Here is a 26,368-nt window from a genome sequence, read left to right on the forward strand (position 1 = left end):
ACACACTCAAATACTTACATGCACAATGGACATGCTAAAACCCATCTCTAGAGTAAAACAAAAAAGCACCTGACACTGATGATGAATTTTATTTACCACCTAATCAATTCCGTTCTCTGACACACAACAGAAAACAACTGACCTACATGCAACACACACATGCACACACACACACACACACACACACACACATACACATACACACATACATACATATGCGATAAAAATCTTTAAAAAAAATCCACAGTCACACATGTCCATTTGGCCTGTCACTCTCTCTCTCTCTCTCTCTCTCTCTTGCTAATGAAGAAACTTCAGGCTGTGTGTGTAGCCCTGCAGTTGCTGCCATCATTCAGGCATAACGTGTGTGTATGTGTTTGAGTGAATGGGGGTGAGAAAGGGAGCACAGGCGTCATGCTCTATAAAGCCGTGCTGTGATTGTTTGGGCGTACTGTTCCCTCCGGCACACACTGCAGGCAGACTGATGTTTAGACACTCCAGTATCGCAAAATTCCTTGTGCTGCTGTGGTTTTGGTAAGACAGAGGACAGCATGCTAGCTGCTGAGGCCTCCAGGGGTGAGTTACTCATTCTGGTACAAGTGTGATACAGCCAAAATCTGTTTTGAGTAAGATGTCCTGTGTGTCCATATTTGATCTAATGTAATGGGAAGAGAAACTGGAGAGTCTGATAATGGTGCTAATGATTCTTGAACAGGTAGAGCTTAAAGGGATAGTTCATCTGAAAATGAAAATACTGTCATGATTTAATCAACAAACAAAGTTTGTTGTTCCAAACCCATATGGCCAGTCCCTATCATTCTGTTAAACATCTCCTTTTATGTTCCAAGGAAGAAAGAATGGCATGCGGGTTTGGAACTATAAGTGTGAGTAAATAATGACAGAATATTCATTTTTGGGTGAACTATCCCTTTTAAAAAACTGGCGAAGAAAAATATCATTTCTGTCACGAACATACAAACAAGGTTAAATTTAAGATTGCAATAAGTTATCACTCAGGAACTTGATTCATAGTCTTGATTGCAGTTGTCTGGTACGCTACCAGCTGTCTCTCTTCCATCCCTCCATGGCTCCATCAATTTCTTGCAGATCTTACTGCAATCTTCTAGCCTCACACAGATACACACCCAGAGGAAAGAAAAATCACAAATGAGATGTATATAAAAAATTTTCTCCTATGCTGAAAAAAGTAAACTAAAAAAAAATCAGAAATATGATCAAGCTGGATGAATCTAAGATCTAATTTGAGTTTTAAAAGCAACCTGAGTGTATGTTTGTGGCTTCAAGACAGAAAACATATATCTGTGTTGTACTTCATTTATGTTGTTTCTTTCATTCTTTCATATTATTTTCTTTTATATCTACACAATTTCTTTACATCTATACATTTTTACTTATTAATTTTTTATATTGTTTCTTGCTATGCTTTGCTATTTCTGTTTAGACTTATGTCGTGTGCTGTATTGTCTTCACCAGATAGAGAAAAGCTGATTTTTGGTTGTTATCAGCATATCGGTGTGCATGTAAACACACTCAGTGTCTCAAACTGTGCTCAGATGTATCAATCAAAAGTTAGAGATTTCAAAATGTACTCCAACATTTCTCAAGACTAAATTATCTGAGCTATGATATGATATCAAAGTTCCTTTCAAGTCAAGTCAATCCACTTGGCAGCTATTTTCTATGAATATAAGTGGCATATAGAGAGGAATGTGTCACATGCAACCACACTCTGCAAATATGAATATTACTCAAGGTTATGGGGATTCCCACAGGCTTTGTGGAAGCATCAGACTGTTTCCTATGGAAAGACAGAGACAGATATGAAAGCTCACCCAATGAGAGTACAATGCAGAAAGCAATGCAGAAGGTCTTGACTCAGTTAACTCCCAAGAGATGTGTTTGTGACAGTCAGATATTTTAATTGTATTTCCATTAAAAGTGTTTTTCATAAGTGGTTATGATTGTTGTCATTGATGGGAGCAAGCAGGTGTTTGATATCTATTGTAATACAGTATATTGATAAGGCATGATTCATTGTGGAGTCGTAGCCTAAGGTTAACCTCTATGCTTGCTGAAGGCAATACTACCCAGTATTGTTGCAAAAGGCTGTATTTTATGTAAACATCGTAGGCAACATCGTAACTGTAAACATACAAGGCATGGCGGCCCCTCAGCATACCAGAGCAAAAAAACAAAACAAAAAAACATTGGCTTACCGTTTATCAAGTGCCGAAAATTTGCTTGGTGCAGAACAATTTGGATGATGTGAATCAATGTAACAGTCACATAAAGTCCTATTTGCAGTCTAAACTTGTTCAGAACGTTGAATCCTTGTGACACCTGCACTAAAACGAATGATACAGGTGTCTTGATATCAGGGCCATAGCAAAGAATTCTGGGCCCCTCGACTGTATATTGGTCTGGGCCCCTTTCATATAAAAAAAAAATACAGTTTAAAATATGTTGTGGGCCCCCCTGGACCTGTAGGCTCCTAGAATCATTATCACCTTTCATCCATTTAGCTATGGCCCAGCTTAATATCATTATTTATTTATTTATGTATTTTTTTTTATTTATTTTTTTCTCCCAATTCGGAATGCCCAATTCCCAATGTGCTTTTAAGTCCTTGTGGTCATGTAGTGATTTGCCTCAATCTGGGTGGCAGAGGACAAATACCATCTGCCTCTGTGTCTGAGACCATCAACCCACGCATCTTATCATGTGGCTTATTGAGCGCGTTGCCACGGACATAGTGTGTGTGGAGGCTTCACGCCATCCACCGTGACACTCACCACGCACCCCACCGAGAACGAACCACATTATAGCGACCACGAGGAGGTTAGCCCATGTTACTCTACCCTCCCTAGCAACCGGGCCAATTTGGTTGCTTAGGAGACCTGACTGGAGTCACTCAGCACGCCCTGGGATTCGAACTAGCGAACTCCATGGGTGGTACCAGCATCTTTTACCACTGAGCTACCCAGGGCCTCTTAATATGTGTTATTGAAACTTAAAGTTACTTTAAACTTGTGCCGGTCCTGCACAAGATGCAGAAGAAACACGTCATGTTTACTTAGAAAAACAAAGCAGACGCATGCAAAAACACCTTCGGTGTCTGACTTATATGTCCACGTGTGTCCGTGAGATCGTGTGCGCGAAACAAGTTAAGTAGGCCTGTTTATTTTTTCATTAATAACAAACCCTAACCCGAAATCATACTTGAAAAACTGACTCGAATCCTACCAAAAACCCGATGGATTCTCAGGTCTCGTCGGGTCCGGGTCGGGTTGCAGACCTCTAATGGTGACTGAGACTGTCATTCTGCCTAACAGCTCCTTTGGGTTTGGAACAACGTGAGGGTGAATAAATAATGACAGAATTTTTGTTTTTGAGTTAACTGTCCTTTTAAGCCACAAACAAAAATGTATGAATGCCATTAGAAACTAAAATATCAAATCAAATGGCATCTACAAATAAATTAAGGATGCTAGATCTTTTCTTGGATCTAACTTAAATTTCAAAGTGATATTGCAATTATTCTTAACCAACTGTTCCCAATGATTTTTAGTGGATATATGAAGTTAATTCCCCTCAAGTTCATACAGGTGTCCTAACAGACTATCTAAATGTGTAGTGCATTACATGTACTTTTTGCCTTTATTTTATCATCTAAAACCTGAAACATATTGCTTGAAACGTTAGCTTGTGCTGTCTTTGATTAAAATAAATGACACTTTGTTTGATATTTTGTTGTCTAATGCAATGGCATTCATACATTTTATGTGTGGTTTATAGTATGTGTCCCAATACTTCTTAGGTATGCACTAGATTTATGTTTTGCACATTTCCCAGTTTTCGATGCAATAGTCTCACTTTCAATGTCGCATGAACCACCACATAAGATTTTGTTTGCAGAAGTGAGACAGACTAACGTGCAGACCTCTCTTCATTAACATCTTTAACACATTAAACATGCTCGATGATTATAATTTTTTATTTTTTATTCTTTTTGTGCGGCACAAAGGAAGACATTTTGAATCATACTTCCAGGTCATAAAGTAGCATAAGTCTGTAAACAATAAGTAAAAGTGATAACAGATAGCGAAACGCGAACAAAGATGGAAAGATATGGCGATAAATGAATTATGCCTATATTAGTGAATAAACTGGTGAGTAAATTATTTCTATCTATTCGAGATATATATATATATATATATATATATATATATATATATATATATATATATATATATATATATATATATATATAGCCTATATTGCAAATTGATTGATAACTACGTATGTAAATAATCATTCATAGAGTTCATAAAAGTTCATGTATTTGTTAATCAGAAATTCGATCCAAAGACAGGTGCTTAAACAAGCTGTGATGAACTTTCCTGTCGCGTGAACATGAACTTTCATGCATTTTTTCTGTGAGAGTGAGTTACCTGTTGTGTTCTCACCTGTACGGAAGTGAATATAAAGGTTGGGCAGGTAAGCGCACGCGCCGAGTCTGTCTGTCCAGGTGCGATCAGCTCTTCTGCTCGCGATCCGTGATCGCATCCCGCGCTTGTGTGAGAATATGAACTTTATTTTCCTCTCCTGTGATCAGAAACCGTGAGGACTAATGGGGATTGTTTCACTCTGCCTTCTCCTTCACTTCTGGCTTAGCACTGTCGGAGGTAAGACTGAAAAACTGATTTACTGATCACATACATGCGTGGGTTAAACATTCTGCTATTAATTCCATCTTTATTCAGAATTATTAATAGCCCATTTATTACAAAGGATATACAGTAATTATTAAATGAAACTAAATATACAAACAGGATACCTTTCAGTTACTTGACAGAGAGTGAAGAATATCAGCTGACTTTCATTGTTTTTGATGTAGCATGAGAACATTCGTTGCATTGTGAAAAGCGAACCGCATCCACTGACCGTATTCTGTTGTGCTGTGTTGTGTTGTGTTGTGTGCAGGGACGTGTTCTCAATTCAGCGCTCTCTCCTGTGACGAGTGTCTGCAGCTGGGGCCGAAGTGCGCCTGGTGTACACTGCAGGTAAAACAGCTCTCCCATCATAATTCCTTTTACTTTCAACGTAGAGACCAGAGTGTTCAGTATGTTACTCACAACGTGATTTGTTCTTAAAGGAGTAGTTATGTTATTATTTACTCGACCTCGTTCCAAACCCGTACGACTTTTTGTCTTCGGTGTGTTATTGTGTTCCCGGTACTCTGTTCCATACAACGAAATTGAACAGGGTCTGTCGATCTCCAAAATATTAAAACATAATAAAAAAACATCATAAGTCCATAAACCATATTCTTTGTAGCGCCGTGTTTAATGTGTGACGGTAATGAAAACGAGGCTGTGAAGGATCAATGGGTTGTACTGTTTAAATTTGGGTCTGCTCGTTTAGCTGACTAAACATTGAAAATACAAAAAATCCAGCATACAAAAACTCCAGAAAACAGGAGTTGTGAAAATTAGATGTGATCTAGGACCTTAAACAGTGCATGCCATTTACAGACTGTAAGTCTAGATCTCAAAATAGCCTAGTTTTCATTCTGGTCAAAAATTAAATATGATGCTTCTCTGAATAAGGTTTATCAGTAGCTCTCAAAAATAGGCCTGTTCACTTTGCGTACTTTCAAATATGGCACGTAAAGATGCATCACACCAGGTTTTTACGCCAATGACACGAAATATCATTTGTGACAGATCGCCATTGGCGCCAAACCTGCCATAGCTCCTTATATGTTCCAAGGAAAGAAAAACATACTGATTTGAAATGACATGAGGTGTTGAGTAAATGATGACAGGTCACACTTTACATTGCAATTCATATTATTGTGCTATTACATTGGTAAGTACTGAGTACTACTGAACAACATGTGCTTATTATGCAGTTGTTTTGTTGAGCAGCCTTTAATGATTGTTATTTCTATTGTTTTATAAATGCACTGTAATGTAAAGTGTTACCAATATTTCAAATGATTGTTTATCCAGAATTTCACAGACTTTTTCTCAATCGATGAGAGATGCGACACACCGGAGGCTCTTCTTCAGAAGGGATGCTCGGCCGAGTTTGTGGAGTTCCCCATCCAGAATGTCAAGGTGCTGAAGGCCCAAGGGTTAGGAAAGCGTGCTGGGCACATCAACGTTTCATACATAGTGCCACAGAAGATGCGCCTCCAGCTTAGACCAGGTAAAAGAAATGAGTGACACAGATTTGAAAATCAAGAAATGTCTCTCTAACCACAACTGTTCCTCCACAAGTGAGGTACTTCCCCTGTATGGTAAGATTAGAAACATGTAGTCATTTAGAGAGCGAAAAATCAACTACAGATGATCTACATAATGTCTACTAGTTATAGTGGGGGCTGAAGATTGTTCTATTTTAGACATTGACCTGGAAAACATTTATACCACACTGGAATCTTAAAATGTGCAATTGGAAATTGTGCCATTTTGAGCTTTATTTGTCATTTGCCTTCTGCAGGAAGTCAGCTGAGCTTTCAGGTTCAAGTGGAGCAACCACAGGACCATCCTGTGGACATTTATTATCTGATGGACCTGTCAGCCTCTATGTTTGATGATTTGAAAATGATCAAAGACTTGGGCTCAGCTCTCTCAAAAGAGATGGCTAGTCTTACCAGCAAATTCAGACTAGGATTCGGCTCCTTTGTGGAAAAACCTGTCCTGCCTTACATCAAGATAACAGCTGAGGAGCTTGCCAATCCCTGCAGGTGATTCTCACAAAGCATAAGCAGAGCCAGAGTGCACTGTAAAAAGTGGTAACCTGCAATATTACCTTAAGGAGCTATTTCTACCTGACCTAACCTGTAAAACCTTTAAAACATTTTGTTGGTGTAACCTAATATATTCAGGTTAATTCAGTGATGTTAAATAATCTTTTTGAATTGAATAAAATTTAGATGTTACCACAAGTAACAAAGTTCTTAGGATGGGGTGCAAGGAGGAAGCGGTAGACGGCGAAATTAAACTCAAACAGGTAATTTATTTTAACGCAAGATTTGATTTTCAGCACACAAGATTTTGGTTTTCAGCACTGCTCTCTAACGAGTCTCTATGGGCATGTGTCTCTCTCCTCACTGGCATTCGACTAGCTCTTAAAACCCATCTCCACTCTCACTGCAATGACAAACAGCTGTTAGAGACAATCATTGCCAGGTGATGATCCTTACCGTTCTCATCTCCTGATCTCGCTCTCCATTCACAAGCTGGTGCTCAGCCATGTCCCTACCACCACATACCCCCATCGCCTGACTCAGTCCAGGGAGCCATCTGGCCTGCCCAGTATTTTTGGTCTTGGGTCTCAGGCAGGCCACAACCAATGCAGTCTCATCAATTTGGGGGCGCACCTGCCCGTGTCCCAAGTGGAAGCCCAGATACCGTACCTCCACCCATCCAATTGCGCACTTCTTGGGGTGTGCCGTGTGTCCCACCTGTCACAGTTACCTCAGAACTGCCCCCAGATGCTGCATATGCCGCTGCCAATCATTACTCTATATAATGATGTCATCCAGATAGGCAGCGGCGTATGCAGAGTGCGGTCTGAGGACTCGGTCCATAAGACGCTGAAACGTAGCCGGGGCCCCAAACAAACCAAACGGAAGGGTTATGAATTGGTGTAAGCCAAACAGTGTGGAGAAGGCCTCACGGGAAATTGGTGGGAAAAGGGGATCTGCCAATAACCCTTTGTTAAATCCAGTGACGAATAAAAGCGAGCTGCACCCAACCGATTGAGCAGTTCATCAATATGGGGCATTGGATATGCGTAAAGTGTATACACTGCATTGACATTTTTATTATACACACAGAACCGGACTGAGCTGTCGCTTTTCGGAAACAACACCACCAGGCTGGCCCAGTCACTGTGGGATTCTTCTATTACCCACATATTGAGCATGGCCTTTAATTCTTCTCAAACCACTTTTTTTGTGCTCGGGTAATTGGTAGGGACGACTGAGTACCACTACCCCTGGGGTTGTTTTGATATGGTGTTTTATGAGGTTCATATGACCGGGAAGGGGTGAGAATTCTCTTTGCAACCGGGCCACGTCCATGATTTGCGACGGTGAGAGGTGGTCTCCGCAAGTGACTGGGGTGCCGCGATTGGCTTTTAAGTTCACCTCTGGCCCAAGCTCCTCCCTCTCTGGTACCACCGTCGCCAAAGCCACGCCTCCCTCCACGGTTTTAAGAGGTTGAGGTGGTAAATTTGCCATGCTCTGCCCCGATCCATTAGTTTAACCTCATAATCGACTTCCCCGACTCACCGTGTGACCTCAAAGGGCTCGTGCAACTTTGCGAGTCATTTAGAGCTTGATGTGGGTAGTAATACAAGGACTTTATCTCCCTGTGTAAACTCCCATTGCCGAGCTCCCCTGTTGAATTTGTTTTTGCTGTTTGAATGTCCCTCCTCCTAATTTTCCCTCATGACATCTAAGACATCATGAGGCTTACGCCCATACAATAATTCAAATGGGGAGAACCTCGTGGAGGCTTGTGGGACCTCTCGAACTGCGAATAACATTGGTTCAAGCCACTTATCCCATCTCCGAGCATCTTCGTGCATGAAATTATGAATCATGTGTTTCAGGGTTTTATTAAACCGTTCGACCAAGCCGTCCATTTGCGGGTGGTACATGCTTGTCCGAATCAATTTAATGCCCAATAATTCGTATAGCTCGTATAGTGTACGTGACATAAAAGTAGTGCCTTGATCAGTGAGGAATTCTTTCGGAATCCCCACTCAGGAGATAATTCTGAAGAGTGCCTCCGCAACACTATGTGCTGAGATGTTGCACAAAGGCACTGCTTCGTGTTGCGTAGTCCACCAGAACCAACACAAAGTGATGCCCATGTGCCGTACGCTCTAATGTCCCGACGAGGTCCATACCAATTCTTTTGAAGGGGACCTCAATCAAAGGAAGTGGCGCAAAGGCACTTTTGGGATGGCTGGCGGATTTACCAGCTGACATTCACGGCATGCCGCACACCATCTGCGAACATCCCCGCGAATGCCCTGCCAGTAGAAACATGCCATTACACAGTTCAGTGTCTTTTCCTGCCCTAAGTGACCCGCTATCGGATTATAATGAGCCGTCTGGAATAACATGTCCCGACAGTTCTTCGGCATCAATAACTGGGTTGTATCTTCCTTTGTCTGAGCATCCTGTGTCACTTGATACAACTGGTCATTTATAATAGAAAACTACGAATATGCGAGTGCAATGTCTGGCTGAAGATTTTGACCATCAAGCACAGACACTATGCTTTTGTCCCCAGAATTGAATTGTCACAGTCACTATAGGATAATCGTGGATATCCCCATGCACACCTTACCTTCACCTTGTGACTAGCACCCAAAGCCTCGTCTTGAACCAGGCATTGATGGATGGAGGTTTAGCTGCAACCCTAATCCACCAAGGCCTGGTATGTACCCCCCTTAATACTCACGGGTATGTGGTACATCCCAGCTTGATCAGGGGTGGCCTGCGGCGCGTCGGAGACCCAAACCAATGTCCCCACCTCCATCACCGGGCATTTCCGGGACCAATGGCAGCGGGTCCACCAACCTGGGAGTGAGAGCGGAGAGGGGCAGGGGAAACCGGCGGATAGTGCAGTTCCCGGAGCCGGGGAGGAGGAATAGGATGAGAGGAAGGGGAGGAGAGAGAGTGAGGGGAGACAGGAGGGGGAGAAGGAAAAAAAGATCTAAGGGCTCACCGGCTCCCGAATACACTGCCATATGATCTTCTGCCAGCTGGATGGCCGTTTGGAGTGATGCTGGGCAGTGGCACTGGACCCAATCCGCTGTCCCTCTCAGAATCCTAGCAATAAACTGCTCCAGTACCACAAGGTCGATCATAGCCCTGACATTGCGTTGCTCAGACAGCAACCACTGCTTGCAGGCGTCCCGGAGCTGTTGGGCGAAGGCGAATGGCCGGCCGTGCTCGTCCAGGGTCAATGAGCGGAAGCATTGGCGCTGTTGTTCTGGTGTCCAGCCGACACATTGCAGAATGGCTTTCTTCAAATCGGCATGCACCAGTAGGTTCTCTGCTGGCAACTGCTGCGCTGTAAGTTGGGCCTCCCTGGACAACAGCAGTAACAAGTGGACCACCCACTGGCTGCTTGGCCAACTGCATGCCCCCGCCGTCTGCTCAAAAAGCTCCAAGAGAGCCTCGGGGTCATCCTTGGCAGATTGGTTGCAGCTCCTGCTCCATGCACAGCTCGAGGAGGGCTTGATGCTGCGACTGGTGGATGCTGGCGAGGGTCTTGAACATTTCCTCCAGAGTTGAGGCCTCCATGGCAGCGTTCTTCCTCCTTCAACTTCCCAGGTTTCGGCACCAGTGTAACAAAGTTCTTAGGATGGGGTGCAAGGAGGAAGCGGGAGATGGCGAAATTAAACTCAAACAGGTAATTTATTTAAACACAAGATTTGCTTTTCAGCACAAAAGATTTTGCTTTTCAGCACTGCACTCTAACGAGTCTCTCTGGGCATGTGTCTCTCTCCTCACTGGCATCCGGCTCGCTCTTAAAACCCATCTCCACTCTCACTGCAATGACAAACAGCTGTTAGAGACCATCTTTGTCAGGTGATGATCCTTACTGTTCTCATCTCCTGGTCCCGCTCTCCATTCACAAGCCGGCGCTCAACCACTCCCCCACCACCACACCACATGAAGCATATTTTTAGGTTAACATGTTTTTCAGTGTATCAACCTAACAAATAAGATGAAACATGAACAGGGGACATGTGTGATTTCATTTCAAGCAATCTTGTGTATGACCAATGAGATCAATGAGAGACATCACATGACGTAACCTTCCATTTAGAAGTAAATGATGAGACCAGTTCGAACAGTTTCAAACAAATGAGTGATATCTTTTTGTCACTTTTCTCATTTGCAGGAGTGTTGATTTTGAATGTCTGCCCACATTTGGATACAGACATCTGCTTTCATTAACCAGCAGTACAGACAAGTTTAATGAGATAATCTCAAAACAGCGTGTATCAGCCAACATTGACGTGCCAGAGGGTGGTTTTGATGCCATCATGCAGGCAGCTGTGTGTGGGGTGAGTCCATTTCCACAGACTCCCTTGTAAACCTAAGTATCAACATTCAACTGGGTTCTTGCTTTTATGGAGGGATGCCATTTGATATTTTTTTAAATTCCAACTTCCTGTAAATGTCCCTCCCACCTCAGGATAGGATTGGTTGGCGGAATGATTCCATGAAGTTGCTGGTATTCGTGAGCGATGCAGACTCTCATTTTGGGATGGACAGCAAAATGTCTGGCATTGTTGTTCCTAATGATGGGGAGTGTCACCTGGACAGCAATAATGAGTATTCCATGACTACCCATCTGGTAAGGTGAAGTCTGCAGCTCCAGTTCCTGAGTTATCAGGACATTTGAACCACTTATATATTCTGGGTTAAGTACAACTAAAAGCTCTTTCTGCTGTCCAAAATAAAACGCAAAATAATTTTTAACTTCAAAAGAAAAACATTTGATTACAGTAATTCACTTATGATGGAAGCCTATAGGGCAAATTGACTGGAGGGTTTGAAGCGGAAATGTGAAGCCCTTTTTTGAATTGTCAGTTCTTCAAATGGAGGGAAAATGTGAAATTATTTTGTGTAGTAAAGATGCTGTCTAAAGAACTTAAAGGCCAGAAACATACTTTGGGCAAGGATGCAAAGGCAGATGCGAATGCTTGACCAACACATTGCAAGTTTATGAACCCGTTGTACGTATTTTAACATGCGCTCTTGCATTGCTGTTTAACAAACCCCAGTACTTGCTTTGGGGTGACTAACCTCAATACTCAAGGCGGGCATTAGAGTTACCTTCAAATGGCTTGCCATAAACATATCAACTTTAAAGGAATAGTTCACCCAAAAACAACAACTCTTTCATTATTAACTCATCCTCATGTTGTTCCAAACACAAAGGACTTTATTTCTTCTGTGGAACACAAAAGGAAATAATTTAATGAATGTCCCGTTGGCTGAATTCAATACAATGGCAGTACATGCTAGAGTTGGGGTACCCGAGTATGGACTCGGACTTGAGTCCGAGTCACGAGTCCAATTTTAATGGACTTGGACTTGTCACGGACTCGGATGCATTTTTACTCGGATTTGACTCAGACTCGAGCCTTTAGGACTTGGGATTTTTTTTGAGTCCAGCCGAGTCCATGACATTTGTGATGCAATGAAAGAAATTACAAAAATAAATAACAAAACAGAAATTAATGAGCACATCTCTGTCTGCATGCAGCTTTATTAGCCCCAGTAGATGTAACCAGAGTTGTTTCACTGTGTTTAAGCAAACATACGCACATACACATATGCACGTGCACAGGCACACTCATCAGTCAACAATACACTGGAATGTTACTACAAAGACTTCTGTATAACATCGACTACTGAGGTGGCTGGCATGACAAAAACATAAAGACGGGTATGTATCCAATGTAATAGAAACTAAACAAGACAGTTTCACACGACACAGGACCTGGCAACTGGTAAAATTGCATGTGCCATTTGTGCAGCCAAGACAGCATTCGCGTTGCGGTTTCATCGTGGTTAAAAACTTCAAATCAAGAACTTCATTGAGCCAAGTCACCCACATCATGTCTCTCACAGTTTACTAAAAACAGCATATCGAAATGAAAATAAATAAAAATAGTATTAATATTGGATATTAAGTCTTTTTAGGCATACTGTATCTACACATGTAGGCTTCTGTAGTCTCTTGTGGTCCACGCAGTGTTGTCAGCTTGAACTGGTCCATAATAGCTTGTGGAATTAACTGCGTAACTTTTTAAATAGTCGGGGGAAAAAAGCATTATTGCTAAAGCAGACAGCAACTCTAAACAGATATACAGCACCTATTTATTACTGATTTACTATTTTCGAAGCATTGACAAGCTGCTTAAAATACATTATTTTACAGCATTTGTCCACCATTCACAACATTCAACCATGCACAATAAAATATTAGGATATTTTGGGCAGTGAAATGTTTTGTTTATAATTTAATTATAGACTATAAAATAAATGTATTATTCAATGGCAGAGTTTGTGTATGAAACTAAACTTCATGTTACGAGATTAATTTCGTTGGTTATGACATTTTTATTTTAAATGTTTATTTTATTTTTATTGTAAACCACCGGGTAACTTCTTTTTTTAGCCTATATCTCTGACACTTTTGAAAATTTCTGTTAAATTTATGACTCAAAATTATTATTCTCCATGTTTTACTCCATTTGTATGTACTGTATTTTTCCAAATCAGTCGACAGATAGAGAATAAAGATTCAGAAAGAAATCTCAGTATAGACCATTATTTCATTAGATAGGGATAATTTTAAATAAAACTAAATTAAATTAAATTGACAAATTGAAAATGAAGTAGAAATAAAAACTAAATAAAAATTGGAAACAATAATCTTGGTTATGATGACTAATGCAGCTTTCACTTTCTTTAGTGTATGTTTGAGTGGAGGGGAAAAATCAACAAATAATTGAAATGTCAACAGAACGCAATAAAAATTGTGCTGAAGGACATTTTTGTCTTCATACACCTAAAGCATATGCTTTCATGTTGAAACCACTTTGAAGTCTGTTCAGCAGGATACTAATCATTAAATGTGAATATGAAATGCGACAGAGGTGTTTTTGTTACATTTATATTGACAAACAGTTTTTCTTAGTTGTGAAGTTTAAAATAAGCTTAAAATATTGATGTTGAGTTTATGGTTACAACTTTAATTCAGATTCATGAATAGATTCATTTGGACTTGACTTGGAGTCTGCCTGTTATGGATCCGGTCTTGAGCCCGACTCTGCCCCTTTTGGACTCGGACTCAGCCTCAACTCGGACTTGATTGTTTAAAGACACGGACTTGACTCAGATTCGACTAAGGTGGACTCGAACCCAACACTAGTACATGTTGTAGTGACTCATATTAATGCTTAAAGGGATAGTTCACCCAAAAATGAAAATTCTCTCATCATTTATTTAACCTCATGCCATCCCAGATGTGTATAACTTTCTTTCTTCTGAAGAAGTCAAACAAATATTTTTAAAAGAATATGTAGGTCCATTCAATGCAAGTGGATGGTGGCCAAAACTTTGAAGGTCCAAAAAGCATAAAAAGGCAGCATAAATATGATCCATATGACTCCAGTGTTTAAATCCATGTCTTCTGAAGCAATATGATAGATGTGGGTGAGAAACAGATAAATATTGAAGTCCCTTTTACTATAAATCTCCACTTTCACTTTCACATTCTTCTTTTATTTTTGGCGATTCACATTCTTTTTGCATATCACCACCTACTGGGCAGGATTAGGAGAATACATATTAAAAAAGGACTTAAATATTGATCTGTTTCTCAGACACTTCTATTATATCGCTTCAGAAGACATTGATATAACCACTGGAGTTGAATGGATTACTTTTATTCTGCCTTTATATCCTTTTTGGAGCTTCAAAGTTCTGGCCACCATTAACTTGAATTGTATGGACCTGCAGAGCTGAGCTGTTCTTCTAAAAATCTTAATTTGTGTTCAGCAGAAGAAAGAAAGTCATACACATCTGGGAAGGCATGAGGGTGAGTAAAAGAGAATTTTCATTTTGGGGTGAACTATCCCTTTAATAAAGGATATAAAGGAGAATTTCAGCACTGTTTAAAGACTTTGTTAATGGTTTGATTTAAAAATGCAGTGCATACTTGATTTTCATTATCAACTGCGGTCTGACACCTTTCAGAATGCAATGACGCATGAAATCGTTCACGTACTTGCGTACAGTATGTTTCTGACCCAAGTTGTATTTAACCCAGAATATTATTTAAAACTATAATACAGTACAGTAGCTAAGGTTAAGAGATATTATTTATCTAATATCATCAAAGCATAAGGAAATTGAATAATGAATGTAATTTATTATCTTTGTCTCCTGTAAATAGGAGTATCCAACATTAGGGCAGCTCATAGAGAAGCTGGTTGAAAACAATATCCTCCTCATATTTGCTGTGACTGACAACCAGAGACAGAACTATGAGGTGAGAAAAGACTCCCATAGGGACTTTCTCACTCATATTTATTCATTTTAAAGCACAATGAGGCAAACAAAAAGGCATGTTTATTTATGTGTTTGTGGGATCCTGAGAGCACTTCTGCAGGAATATCTATCAGTGTGTGGATGGATTACATGAATCACAAGTGTATTCAGTTCTCCCTACAACATGTTCAAACACAGTTTTTATCACATCACCCAGACCGAACTCTCATGACAGAAATATTTTTTTCTTTTTCTTTGTTCCTCCCTCCCTCCCTCCCTTTTTTATGAACTATTTCCCACATCTCAAAATCTGTGACTACTCTCCAAAAGTATTTAGTTGATGTTTAACTGCTTTTTTTGCATTTCAAACAGAATTATGCAAGTCTGATTCCTGGAGCTACTGTGGGGGTGTTGGAGACCGATTCAAGAAACATTCTGGAACTTATCATGACTGCATATAAGGTACAGGAATGTAACATATTTGTGTTTATGCATGTGAGTGTTTAAATACAAAAATAGGCTTGGTAATAGTCTATGTATGTGGTCATTGAGAAAACAGCAGAAATCAATTGATTTTTGAAGAAGGGGCATAAATCACTCAATGGTTTAGTGTGAGAGAATGTTTTTCTTTTTTCATGGTGACCTGAGTCTTAACTGTTCCCAATTTCCCCTCCCTTTACCTCCCTTTGCTCACTTTCTTATGGATTGCCATGTTCACAGAGCATGTCTGCACTTGTTCTTGGCTGTTGTTTGATCTCTTCTTCCCCTGTTTCTCCTGCCCCCATTCTATTCTCTCTCTTTCCTCTGCTTACACTCTAAACATTGTCTACATTAAAACACGTGTGTCATCTGTGAAAACCTCAGTAAATGGGGGTTTGAGAGAATAATAGGCCATGTGAATTTAAGTGGACAGTCCAAAATGCTCTGGACACGTTCACACCTGAAGCGCTTGTATTGATGACTTAGCATATGAGTAACCCTCTGTAAAAGGCATATTAGTTACTTCAGGTAATATCACGGGCTGGCATTATTAAAGTCTTGATTTGGATTGGTTGACTTCCAAGAGTGTTAATTAATTTTCAATAAATACACAACTATGAGGTAGTTCCAGGTTTGTTGACTTCATTAAGCCCAAAGTATGCTTATTTTTTTTATTTCAAAATTCTTTTTCAACCGAATGTTTAGCCTTTTTAAAGTATACACCATTTGACCATTTGTCCATACACAAATTAAGATGTCTTTACATTTACCTTGTTTTCTTGCGCTACCTTGTGAAAGCAACGGCCCACCTTGTGGACCCACTAATTACTGCAAAAACTGTATATACTGTTTTAAATACAGGCCTACTGCATAACACATTTTTTAAGGAAGAATACATAGAAGTGCTTTAACAAAAATACAGAATTCTGCTAATCCTTCAAAATGTATGGCCCCATTTATTAACATTGTAAAATAATTTCTGTTACTGCATTTTTGCGATTTTTTTTTTTTTTTTTTTTAGCTTTATTTTTAACTGAGGGATGAATCAAAATGATTTTATGTGGCAATCAGCACCACAGATGCTGTTGATAGAGCTTGTTTTGGAACGGTGGTTATGCAACCGATTAAAGGAATGTTCATAAGTGCTCTTTAGGGTGCATTTTTTTGCCAAACACCTGAAGAATGTCTTCAGAAAAACACATGTATTAGTGAAAACCTTGGTAAAAGTGGAATAATTGACTCTCAGTTATCCAGTTACTGACAATTTTAAGCACACCTGGCTGCTACACATACATTTTTTTATTAATTCAACTGTCTGTCACCAAAATTGTTTTTACATGTAGCACCACTCAATATAAAGACAAGTAATCCATGTCCTTGCATCTTTCCATCAGCTTTATATTGGCTTGACAGGTTAAATAAAAATAACAGATGCATCATAAAGCTTAAAGGGATAGTTCACCCAAAAATGAAAGTTCTCTCATCATTTACTCACCCTCATGCCATCTCACTTGTGCATGACTATTTTTCTTCTGCAGAACACAAACAAAGATTTTTAGAAGAATATCTCAGCTCTGTAGGTCCTCAAAATGCAAGTGAATGGTGACCAGAACTCAGAATGTCCAAAAAGGACATAAAGGCAGCATAAAAGTAATCCATTTGTCTACAGTGGTTAAATCCAGATCTTCTGAAGTGATACGATAGGTGTGGGTGAGAAACAGATATTTAAGTATTTGTTCACTATCAATGTCCATCTTTGAACAGCCCCAACCAGTAGGTGGCTGAATGTGAAATTTCTGATGGTGGCAGATGTGATTTTCTTGATCTGTTTCTCACCCACCCCTATCATATAACTTCAGAAGATATGGATTTAACCACTGGAGTCATATGGATTACTTTTATGCTGCCTTTATGTCCTTTTTGGACATTCTGAGTTCTGGTCACCATTCACTTGCATTGTGAGGACCTACAGAGCTGAGATATTCTTCTAAAAATCTTCGTTTGTGTTCTGCAGTAGAAAGGAAGTCGTACACATCTGGAATGGCATGAGGGTGAGTAAATGATGAGAGAATTTTCATTTTTGGGTGATCTATCCCATTAAATCTATACTGGTGTACATGAGGTAAAGTTTTCATGGGCAGCCACAGTACAGTAGGGATTTACTGTATGTATTTGGTGTTTGATTGGCAGGAACTGAGATCAGAGATTGATCTAGAGGTTCTGGGCGACACAGAGGGTCTGCAGATTTCCTTCACAGCACTCTGTCAGGACGGGACCATCCTCCCCAGGCATAAAAACTGCTCCAATGTCAAAGCTGGTGATGTGGTCTGTTCTGCTTTTTCCTTACAGTACCACTTCCACAGTAGAACTAAAGCAGATGCATAATCTCTAACCCTTCTTATTTATTAAATAACAAAAATGCTTAAGTGTGATATAGTATAATACCATGAATATATTGTAGTTTTACACATATTACACATTTAGAAAGGTCTTTGCTTGGAATGCAAGAGAATTGGCACACATACAGTTATCTTATTGCATTGCTGTGTACATAACAGCGTTATTTATTTAAACAGCTCAAACAGCTTGACAGCTATAAACAAACCTGGCTGAGCAAGTTGGACACGTTTTTTGCTCAACTTTATGGAAAAGATGTGTTGTTTTTCCGAATTAGGTTTTGCTGTGGAAATTACATTCATTGTATACATTTTGGCAAAGAAAACTAGGTTTTCCCACAGAAATGAAAACGAAGGTGATCTCTTTTCACTCAGGTATCCTTTAACGTTACAGTCGAGTTAAGGGGCTGCCTTACCGGTCTACAACGGTTTTCCTTGCGGCCGGTGGGCTTCCAAGATGCCCTAGAGATTGAGCTGGAGTCTCAGTGTGTGTGTGACTGCCATCAAACCCCCGAACCGAACAGCACTCACTGCAGCCATGGAGCGCTAGATTGTGGAGCCTGTGTGTGTAATCCAGGATTTGTGGGGCCGAAGTGCGAGTGCATAGAGGACCAAGAACAAATCAGTGACTGCAGGTGAGAAACAGAGAACAAGTAGGTGACATTGAATGACTATGATTTAGAATGACTATGAGGCCTGCTAAGATATTTCAACCTAAGTCTGTGTGTGTGGCAGAGCACATGAAGGTGCTGAGATGTGCAGTGGCCAGGGCGAGTGTTTCTGTGGACAGTGTGTGTGTCACCCGTCCAGTTTTGGACATGTGTATGGACCGTACTGTGAGTGCGACGACTTTTCCTGCCTCAGATTCAGAGGACAGCTTTGTGGAGGTCAGTACACCAGGGTCAGAAATTAGCCAGGGCATGGGGCAAAAATGCCACCAAAAGCGACATATAAAATGTGAGAGGAAAGTGCCCCCATTGTGAATACTGCTGTTGTTTTATCTAACATTTGAACAGTGACTGTTATCAAAATCTCCTATGACGGTAGACAGTAGAAAGTAATTAAACATGGGAACTGGTCAATTGATTAATTATTTATCTTGTGCATTATATAGCTACTTTTGTATGTATTGTTCTTTTTGTATGTGATGATTATTAGATTTTTTTAACACCAATAATTGTCCAGATTGTTAATTTATTTCAATTAGTTGATTCAGTTTAAGTATTTAACATACATTGACAACACGTTGTGTTTTTATATGGTAAAAATAAATACAAAATACACTGATATATGTAAAAATGCTCTTGAAAATCAATTCTAGGGGGCAAATATTGCCTCTTTATAAAAAAGTACATTTCTGACAGTGGTACCTACCATAACTCTGTCAGGAAAACAAAAGAAAGAGAGAGAAAGATTGGGGTGGATGTAAAGAAAGCGCTGACACGTTGGGAGGGATATTTGATCTTCTGTAGCACTGTGGAATTTTAATGAAAGAATAACACACTGATAATTACCAGAACAGTTGCTGAACTCAGGAGCATATGGGGGAGGGGTATAATGTGGGCAATCCTGTGTTTACATATTTACATATGAATGTGGGTGTGTTGCTGTTTTTATCTATCTTTTGCTACTTATATATAAATTAAATATTTGTGTTCCTCATATATATATATATATATATATATATATATATATATATATATATATATATATATATATGGGTAGTTGACGCATAACACATCCAATCCTAATCAACATTGAGATTTTTGGATAAAATGTATATGAACGTATAAGGGAAAGTGTATATTTTAGGTCCTGTAAGGTCACCATTACTTAAGAACATACTATAATCTATGTACAGTAATTTCTCAATTAATATGAAACCATAAAACTGAAATGATAATAATTATAAAATAAAATATAGTACAAAAATATGTCACACTGCAAGACATTAATGTAAAAATGAAATGTAAAAATTAATGTAAACTACTTAAACGTAGTTGCACTTACATGGTTGATGTTAATTACATCATATTTACATAAAATATAATAAAGGCAGTCAATTTAATGCATTAATTCAGTTCAGTTAAAAAGAAGTTTAAAAATGTATGCAATTCAGACTAATAATCATGCACACTGACCGTACATAAATTCCGCAATAAGGGTCGCAGTCAGCAGGGGGCAGTCAGCGCAGCTCCAGTTGTACCATCAATGCACAGCTGTACATGCAACAAACCGATAACTGTTTCAAGACAGTTGGAAGGAGCAGAGTGCAGGGTCTCGACACGTTTCAAACTACATTTCACTTGAAACAGCATCCTAAAAAAGGCAGCGTTTTTGCAGAAGACACTGAAAAACAGTGAAACCCGACTCAAGCAAAATGAGACACACTAAAAGTGTCCATCTGACACGTGTAGATTAACGAAAAACAGTGCATGCGGCATGCATAAACGCAAAAAAATTTCTGCATCTACTTAGAACAGAATGACAGACTCTGTTGCAAAGTTGATCGCTGTGGACTGTAGGCGGTTCTTCAATGATATGGAAATATTAATGATTTGGAAATAAAATAAACAATTTATTGACTATGCTTTACTCGTTTTTTTAGGGGATTTTTTTTTGGCAAATTTTGATATGCAATTAATTCAGAAATAAGTGGCATGTCATGTAATTCGATCAAAAATTTTAATAGAGTGAATAGATTGACTAAATATAATGTATTGTCCACTATTGTTCATTACATTGTCCTGAGACAATGTACTACCTATAAATCTCCTTCATGTGTGTTTATATGTGTATTTGTGTGTTAGGTCATGGGAAATGTGACTGTGGGGAGTGTGTGTGTCACACCGGTTGGATGGGGGAGTTTTGTAACTGTAGCACCAGCAGCAACTCATGCATGTCTGTGGATGGATCCATCTGCAGTGGACGGGGCAAGTGTGTCTGTGGAAAGTGCGAGTGTACCGTTCCCGGAGCCTCGGGAGAACGTTGTGAAAGGTGCACTACCTGTGGAGACATCTGTAGTTTACCCAGGTAAAGACATGCTCAAACACATATCTGTGACTGAAACTAATGACATTATGGAAACTCACATTCATAATGAATATGCAGCATTTAAACGGCATTTGTTTTGGCTACAAACTGGTTTGCTCTGTGCTGAATCATTGTGGGCTGATTTGTTTTGTATGTGGTATCAGCAATTTATCAAGAAATCATTATGAAATGTTTATCTTAATTAAAGGTGAAGTGTGTAATTTCTGCAATAAATGGAATTGCAAAAATAATGAAAAATGAATCCAAAAAGGTAATCCCGCTCTAAACTCTCGTCATTGGTTGAGCCAGAAATTGACATCTCGTACCATTCCAGCAATGAATGGCTTACTTCCAGGTTCTCACGGCCATGGAAAAGCTGGAAATATCAGGAAAATATCAATTTAAAATTTTTGTTTTCCAAGCCTGAAAAAGTCATAGAAAAGTTGTGGAAATTTGTATAGCGAATATACACTTTTCTAGCTATGCTTTGCTCTAAAATATTTAATTGTCTTAGTATTGTGCTCTTGTGTAAATATAAGTAAATAGTAAAACTTGTCGCAAGCTATAGTGATGTCCAGTTTGTGAGCGAATCATTCTATGGAGTCGGTTCTTTTGAATGAATTGGTCAAACCCGTTCACAAATTAGTGTTTCATTAGCAAAAGGGAATTGTTCATTAGGGAACTGTTCTGAATCCAAATTATTTTTAAAAAATTGTTATCCAGTGATCACAAACAACTGGACTTGTCATGGAAAAGTCCTGGAAATTCATTGATCAAAAAGTGTGGGAACACAATTGCTTGAGAAAGAAAATTACAAACTTCACCTTTAATAAAAAAGTGATTTAAAGAAACGAGTTAGCTAACAATAGACCCAGTTTCCACTGTCAATTCTAAAATAGTTATAGTGAATAAGCAACATAATCCAAAGAAACAGTTTTATGTAATGTAACCTAATAAAGGCTAACAGGAAGTTGTTAGTTCATTAGGGCTTTTCTTCATTTGACCATTGACATTGAAACCACAGCACCATGTCTTCACCTTACTAGGAATTTCCTCTGTTGTATTTCTCATGACTATGTGTTTGTGCGTGTGTGGGTGGGTGGCTCTGTGTGTGTGTTTATGAGTCTTCCTCTTGTCTGTTCATTTCCAGAGGGCATATATGAGCACCAGAAGGCATGTGGCTGATCTGCAGTATTGCCTTCCCTTTTCTCTATAGGTCCTGTCACCCTATGGGTTATTTGACTCTGTGATAGAGAGATATAGAAAGAATGAGACAGAAAAAATAGAGGTCTCAGCTCTGGGAAAAACACGCCAAGTTACCCCACAAAGAACACAATACTGAGCTTTCTCTAGAGATAAAGTCTCTGAGGGGTTGACAGGTTTGTTAGTTTGTGCTTATACAAAGTATGTGTGTGTCCCACAGGTCTTGTGTGGAGTGTTACCTCAAAGCTAAGGATCCATCAGACGAGTGTTCCTTAAAATGTAACTCTCTTCACACCACTGTCAGCAATTCCACAGGTCAGAGTCCACATTGTTTTGTTCTCTGCAGCTTTAGTTTATGAGTGGTCACATGGTCAATGGGGAAGTTATAGTAAAACACAACAAAGCACCGCTTATGTAAACGTTCATCAAATATTTAGTTTAGTTAGTTATGATGGTTTATGCCTTATTTGAGTAACCTAGTCTCATAGAATGAACAAAATTTTTGCAAAGTTACTTTTACGTGACGAATTCTACGTTTTGCCGCAGTTTCCTGGTGAAATTAACATTAGAGGCACTACAAAAACTGTGTGTTTTATTCACTTTCACACAAATCATGACTACAATGTCTGATTATGACTTTTAAAACATACTTTTCACACTATTACTCACACACTAATACATTTACACTTATTCCAATGTGATTAGCTTCCGCGGTAGCTCAGCTTGGACTTTGGACCTCGAGACCAGTTAAGCACGGAAGCTGACACGTGAGACGACAGTGTCATAGATGCGACATGAGATGATGTGGTTGCTTCAGAAAATTTACTTTTCATTTCTCATTTTGTTTTTGGACACTTTCGGTTAGGTTCAGGCTTTGGTTAAGGGTAAGGATGTCTGTTTTGTGTCTACCTCTCATTTGATTTTAAATCAGTATTGATTAGGTTTAGGTTAAAGTTTTAGGTTAGGGAGGTATGTTTTACTCATAAAACCTCCATCTAACATTCACCTTAAATCTTTGTCTGATTACGATACCATTTCACTTGCTTTTGGCGCCCCCTGCTGGATATTTCACTGGGAAACTGCAGCCAAATGCGTAATAAGGCACGTAATTTTGTTTTGCATAAATGTTGCCAAGGTCACGTAATGTTCATGAGACCAGGTTGTATTTGAGGCATAAATGATGTGCTGAAGAATGTTCATGCAGCTGTTTTCCATAAAAAGAATACAAACGGTAACCAGGGGCCATCAAGCTCAAAAAAGTAAAAAAAGTATCATAAAGGTAGGAGACACAGTTACGAGACATACAAATTTGTTGTAATGTGCCTTGACATGCCAGGTTTGAATATGTGTATGTGCAAATAAGAACTGAGAGATATGGAAGAGAGCTTTCAGTGAATTACGACGTAAATTTCTGTCTGTTTCTTACACAAAATTAACAAATGGCTTCAGAAGACTTGGAATATAGTGCTGAAGTCATATGGACTATTTTATTGGTATTTTTATGGTGTTTCTTGCCCTTTTTGGAGCTTGACAGCCTCTGGTCACTATATGTTTTCACTGTATAGAAAAAAGAGGGGAGTGAATATTCTACTAAACGTCTCCTTTTGTGTTCCATGGAAGAAATTCATACTGGACATGATAATGAATAAATGATGACAGAATTTTATTTTATGGGTGAATTATTCCTTTAACATCCCCAAAACATTGAAACTACCATTATGAATTCCTAACTAATATTGTGCTTATTAATATGACTGTTTTATGTGTACTTGTTTCCATTTTATGAACTTGCATTAAACGTATTTGTGCCTTTCTCACACACAACACACACACACACACACACACACACACACACACACACACACACACACACACACACACATATACACATACAAAGCAACCATCCTTTAGATCGGCCCTCTTGACACTTAACAAAGCTAAACATGCCACTTAGCTTGTTCTGCGGAGAGCCTGTTGTTAGGGCCAATTGGTTTCAAGACCCTCAAGTGTCTGTGCATTTTGGAGGCTGTCTTTATACGGTCTCTGACCAGGGGACAATGCAAAGACACAAAACACTGACTGTCTTTAATAAAGACATGAGTTAGACAAAGAGAAGAACTGAGACCGCAGAGAGGTTTTGTGTGGGGTAATATATTACATGATGTACGTAAGTCATTGAGTATTATTTGTTGAATATTTGAGCGATGAAGAACTGTAATTGAGAATTGTGGTGGATGATAGCATATGTATGTTACAGAAAAGTCAGAGAAGGCTTTTACATAGTTATCTTCTGATTCAAAGATCTCAGCAGTTTATACTGGGAGATATAATAACATAAACATACTCTAAATTTTGGAGACCGAAAAATCAACACCTTAAAAATCTGTATTTGCTAAAAATACTTTTTTAAACGGTGGTGTCAGTGCACACACAAACACATGCACACTCATATACTTAAGCTCTGTACTGTTTTGTCAGACTTTGAGGAGAGCCGGGCGGCACTGTGCACATTGCAGAGTGAGGATAGCTGCCTGCTGTCTTTTAGCCTGGTGGACAGCGATCATGGCAGCACCATCTACAACCCCAAACTTTACGGTGAGTGATTTTATGTTAGAATTTATGTTAATGTATAATGGAAAGTGTGTATTTTAGGTGCTGTGACTGGTCACCATTTCTCTGAAGATTTTCATCATTTTTAAACACTTATTTCCCTGCACTAGTTCATTTTAAATGGCCCTGCAGTGTAACAAATTAATTTTTAAATGTAGGCCGTACAAATATTCCATGTACTATCTCGATTACATCATAACTCTCATAAACATAATCAATTCTCAATTGCAAAATGCTGTTCAAAATACTTTTAGACATCACACCTCAAGTATTTTATGTCAGCTACCCTTGAACTGTAGTTACATTTTTATGGTTGACATTATTATAGATGACATTATATTTACATAAACACTTAAAATTGTACGTATGTGTGTTTGTGTGTGCAATTGTCCTTCAGACTGTCCCGAGCCTCCAAACGCACCACTGATCGCTCTGGGTGTGTGCATGTCTGTCCTCATCATTGGCATTGTGCTCTTGGTGATTTGGAAGTTTCTCATTTCTGTCCATGACAGGAAAGAGGTTGCCAAGTTTGAGGCAGAGAAGGCGAAAGCAAAATGGCAATCGGTATGTTGTTTGAGGGTGTTTAGTTATAAGTTTTGACTGGAAGTTGTAAGTGGGTGGTTCTGGTTAATTATAACGTTTGTTACATTATTCCATCCTTGAAAAGATGCTGGCTAATATGTTTTATAGTGATATGTTTTTACTAGTTTTCTATTCACTTTAACATGTCTTTAACACCCATTTTTTTATTTTTTTATTCCTTAGAATAATTGTTTGCTTTTGACCCCCTTTTGTCCCCAGGGCACAAATCCTCTTTTCAGGAGCTCAACATCAACATTTAAAAATGTGACCTACAAAAGTGCAGGGCAGCAGAAGCGTGACGTTTCTTAGGACTACTGACCAAAAGTTAAAAACACAGAACACAAATTTCTTTTTACCAAGAGCTATCACTGTTTTGTTTTTATTTTTATTGAATTTGTTGTACTGTATAAGTGAGACACTGTGTATTTGTTTGGGTTTCCATAGCTATAGTTTGGGGACATCTGGGAGGATCCTTAATTGGGAAAATGAATCGTACATTATAGACATTATAATTAGCTTTATAATTAGCTTCATATATACTGAGAAGAACTCAGTATATATATATATATATATATATATATATATATATATATATATATATATATATATATATATATATATATATATATGTTGAAGTCAGAAGTTTACATACACCTTAGCTAAATACATTTAAACTCAGTTTTTCACAATTTCTGACATTTAATTGTTGAAAATATTCCCTGTCTTATGTCAGTTAGGATCACTACTTTATTTTAAGAATGTAAAATGTCAGAATAATAGTAGATTTGATAATGATTTATTTCAGCTTTTATTTCTTTCATCACATTCCCAGTGGGTCAGAAGTTTACATACACTTTGTTAGTATTTGGTAGCATTGCCTTTAAATTGTTTAACTTGGGTCAAACGTTTTGGGTAGTCTTCCACAAGCTTCTCA

At 38.9% G+C, this 26,368-nt stretch overlaps 1 protein-coding gene across 3 annotated transcripts; it reads left to right on the forward strand.

Annotated features, from left to right (window-relative positions):
* Nucleotides 1–26,029, forward strand: LOC127427825 (integrin beta-6-like). 3 transcript variants are annotated; one of them, XM_051675638.1, is made up of 17 exons: nucleotides 1–576; nucleotides 4,637–4,706; nucleotides 5,005–5,084; nucleotides 6,036–6,234; nucleotides 6,529–6,775; nucleotides 10,962–11,127; nucleotides 11,259–11,420; nucleotides 15,036–15,131; nucleotides 15,503–15,592; nucleotides 17,801–17,935; nucleotides 18,382–18,641; nucleotides 18,742–18,893; nucleotides 20,817–21,039; nucleotides 22,463–22,557; nucleotides 24,721–24,837; nucleotides 25,250–25,416; nucleotides 25,654–26,029. In XM_051675638.1, exons 2-17 carry the CDS (start codon nucleotides 4,652–4,654, stop codon nucleotides 25,741–25,743), a joined length of 2,334 nt encoding a protein of 777 aa, XP_051531598.1. In that variant the 5' UTR covers nucleotides 1–576; nucleotides 4,637–4,651; the 3' UTR covers nucleotides 25,744–26,029. The 3 variants fall into 3 exon arrangements, with proteins under 3 accessions (XP_051531598.1, XP_051531597.1, XP_051531599.1); XM_051675637.1 differs by lacking the exon at nucleotides 1–576 and having other exon boundaries at nucleotides 4,515–4,706; XM_051675639.1 differs by lacking the exons at nucleotides 1–576; nucleotides 4,637–4,706; nucleotides 5,005–5,084; nucleotides 6,036–6,234; nucleotides 6,529–6,775 and adding exons at nucleotides 6,846–10,466; nucleotides 10,623–10,645.
* Nucleotides 26,030–26,368: the final 339 nt, after the last annotated feature.

This window comes from Myxocyprinus asiaticus, chromosome 37, assembly GCF_019703515.2.
Source record: "Myxocyprinus asiaticus isolate MX2 ecotype Aquarium Trade chromosome 37, UBuf_Myxa_2, whole genome shotgun sequence".
In the NCBI taxonomy this organism is placed as follows: domain Eukaryota; kingdom Metazoa; phylum Chordata; class Actinopteri; order Cypriniformes; family Catostomidae; genus Myxocyprinus; species Myxocyprinus asiaticus.

What these genes read in the sequence shown, in the direction of transcription:
- LOC127427825 (XM_051675638.1), top strand. Translation starts at nt 4,652, where the DNA reads ATGGGGATTGTTTCACTCTGCCTTCTCCTTCACTTCTGGCTTAGCACT. An exon ending in ACCAGAGACAGAACTATGAG is followed by an intron (nt 15,132 to 15,502) that starts GTGAGAAAAGAC and finishes CATTTCAAACAG; the next exon opens with AATTATGCAAGTCTGATTCC. An exon ending in CACTGTCAGCAATTCCACAG is followed by an intron (nt 22,558 to 24,720) that starts GTCAGAGTCCAC and finishes CTGTTTTGTCAG; the next exon opens with ACTTTGAGGAGAGCCGGGCG.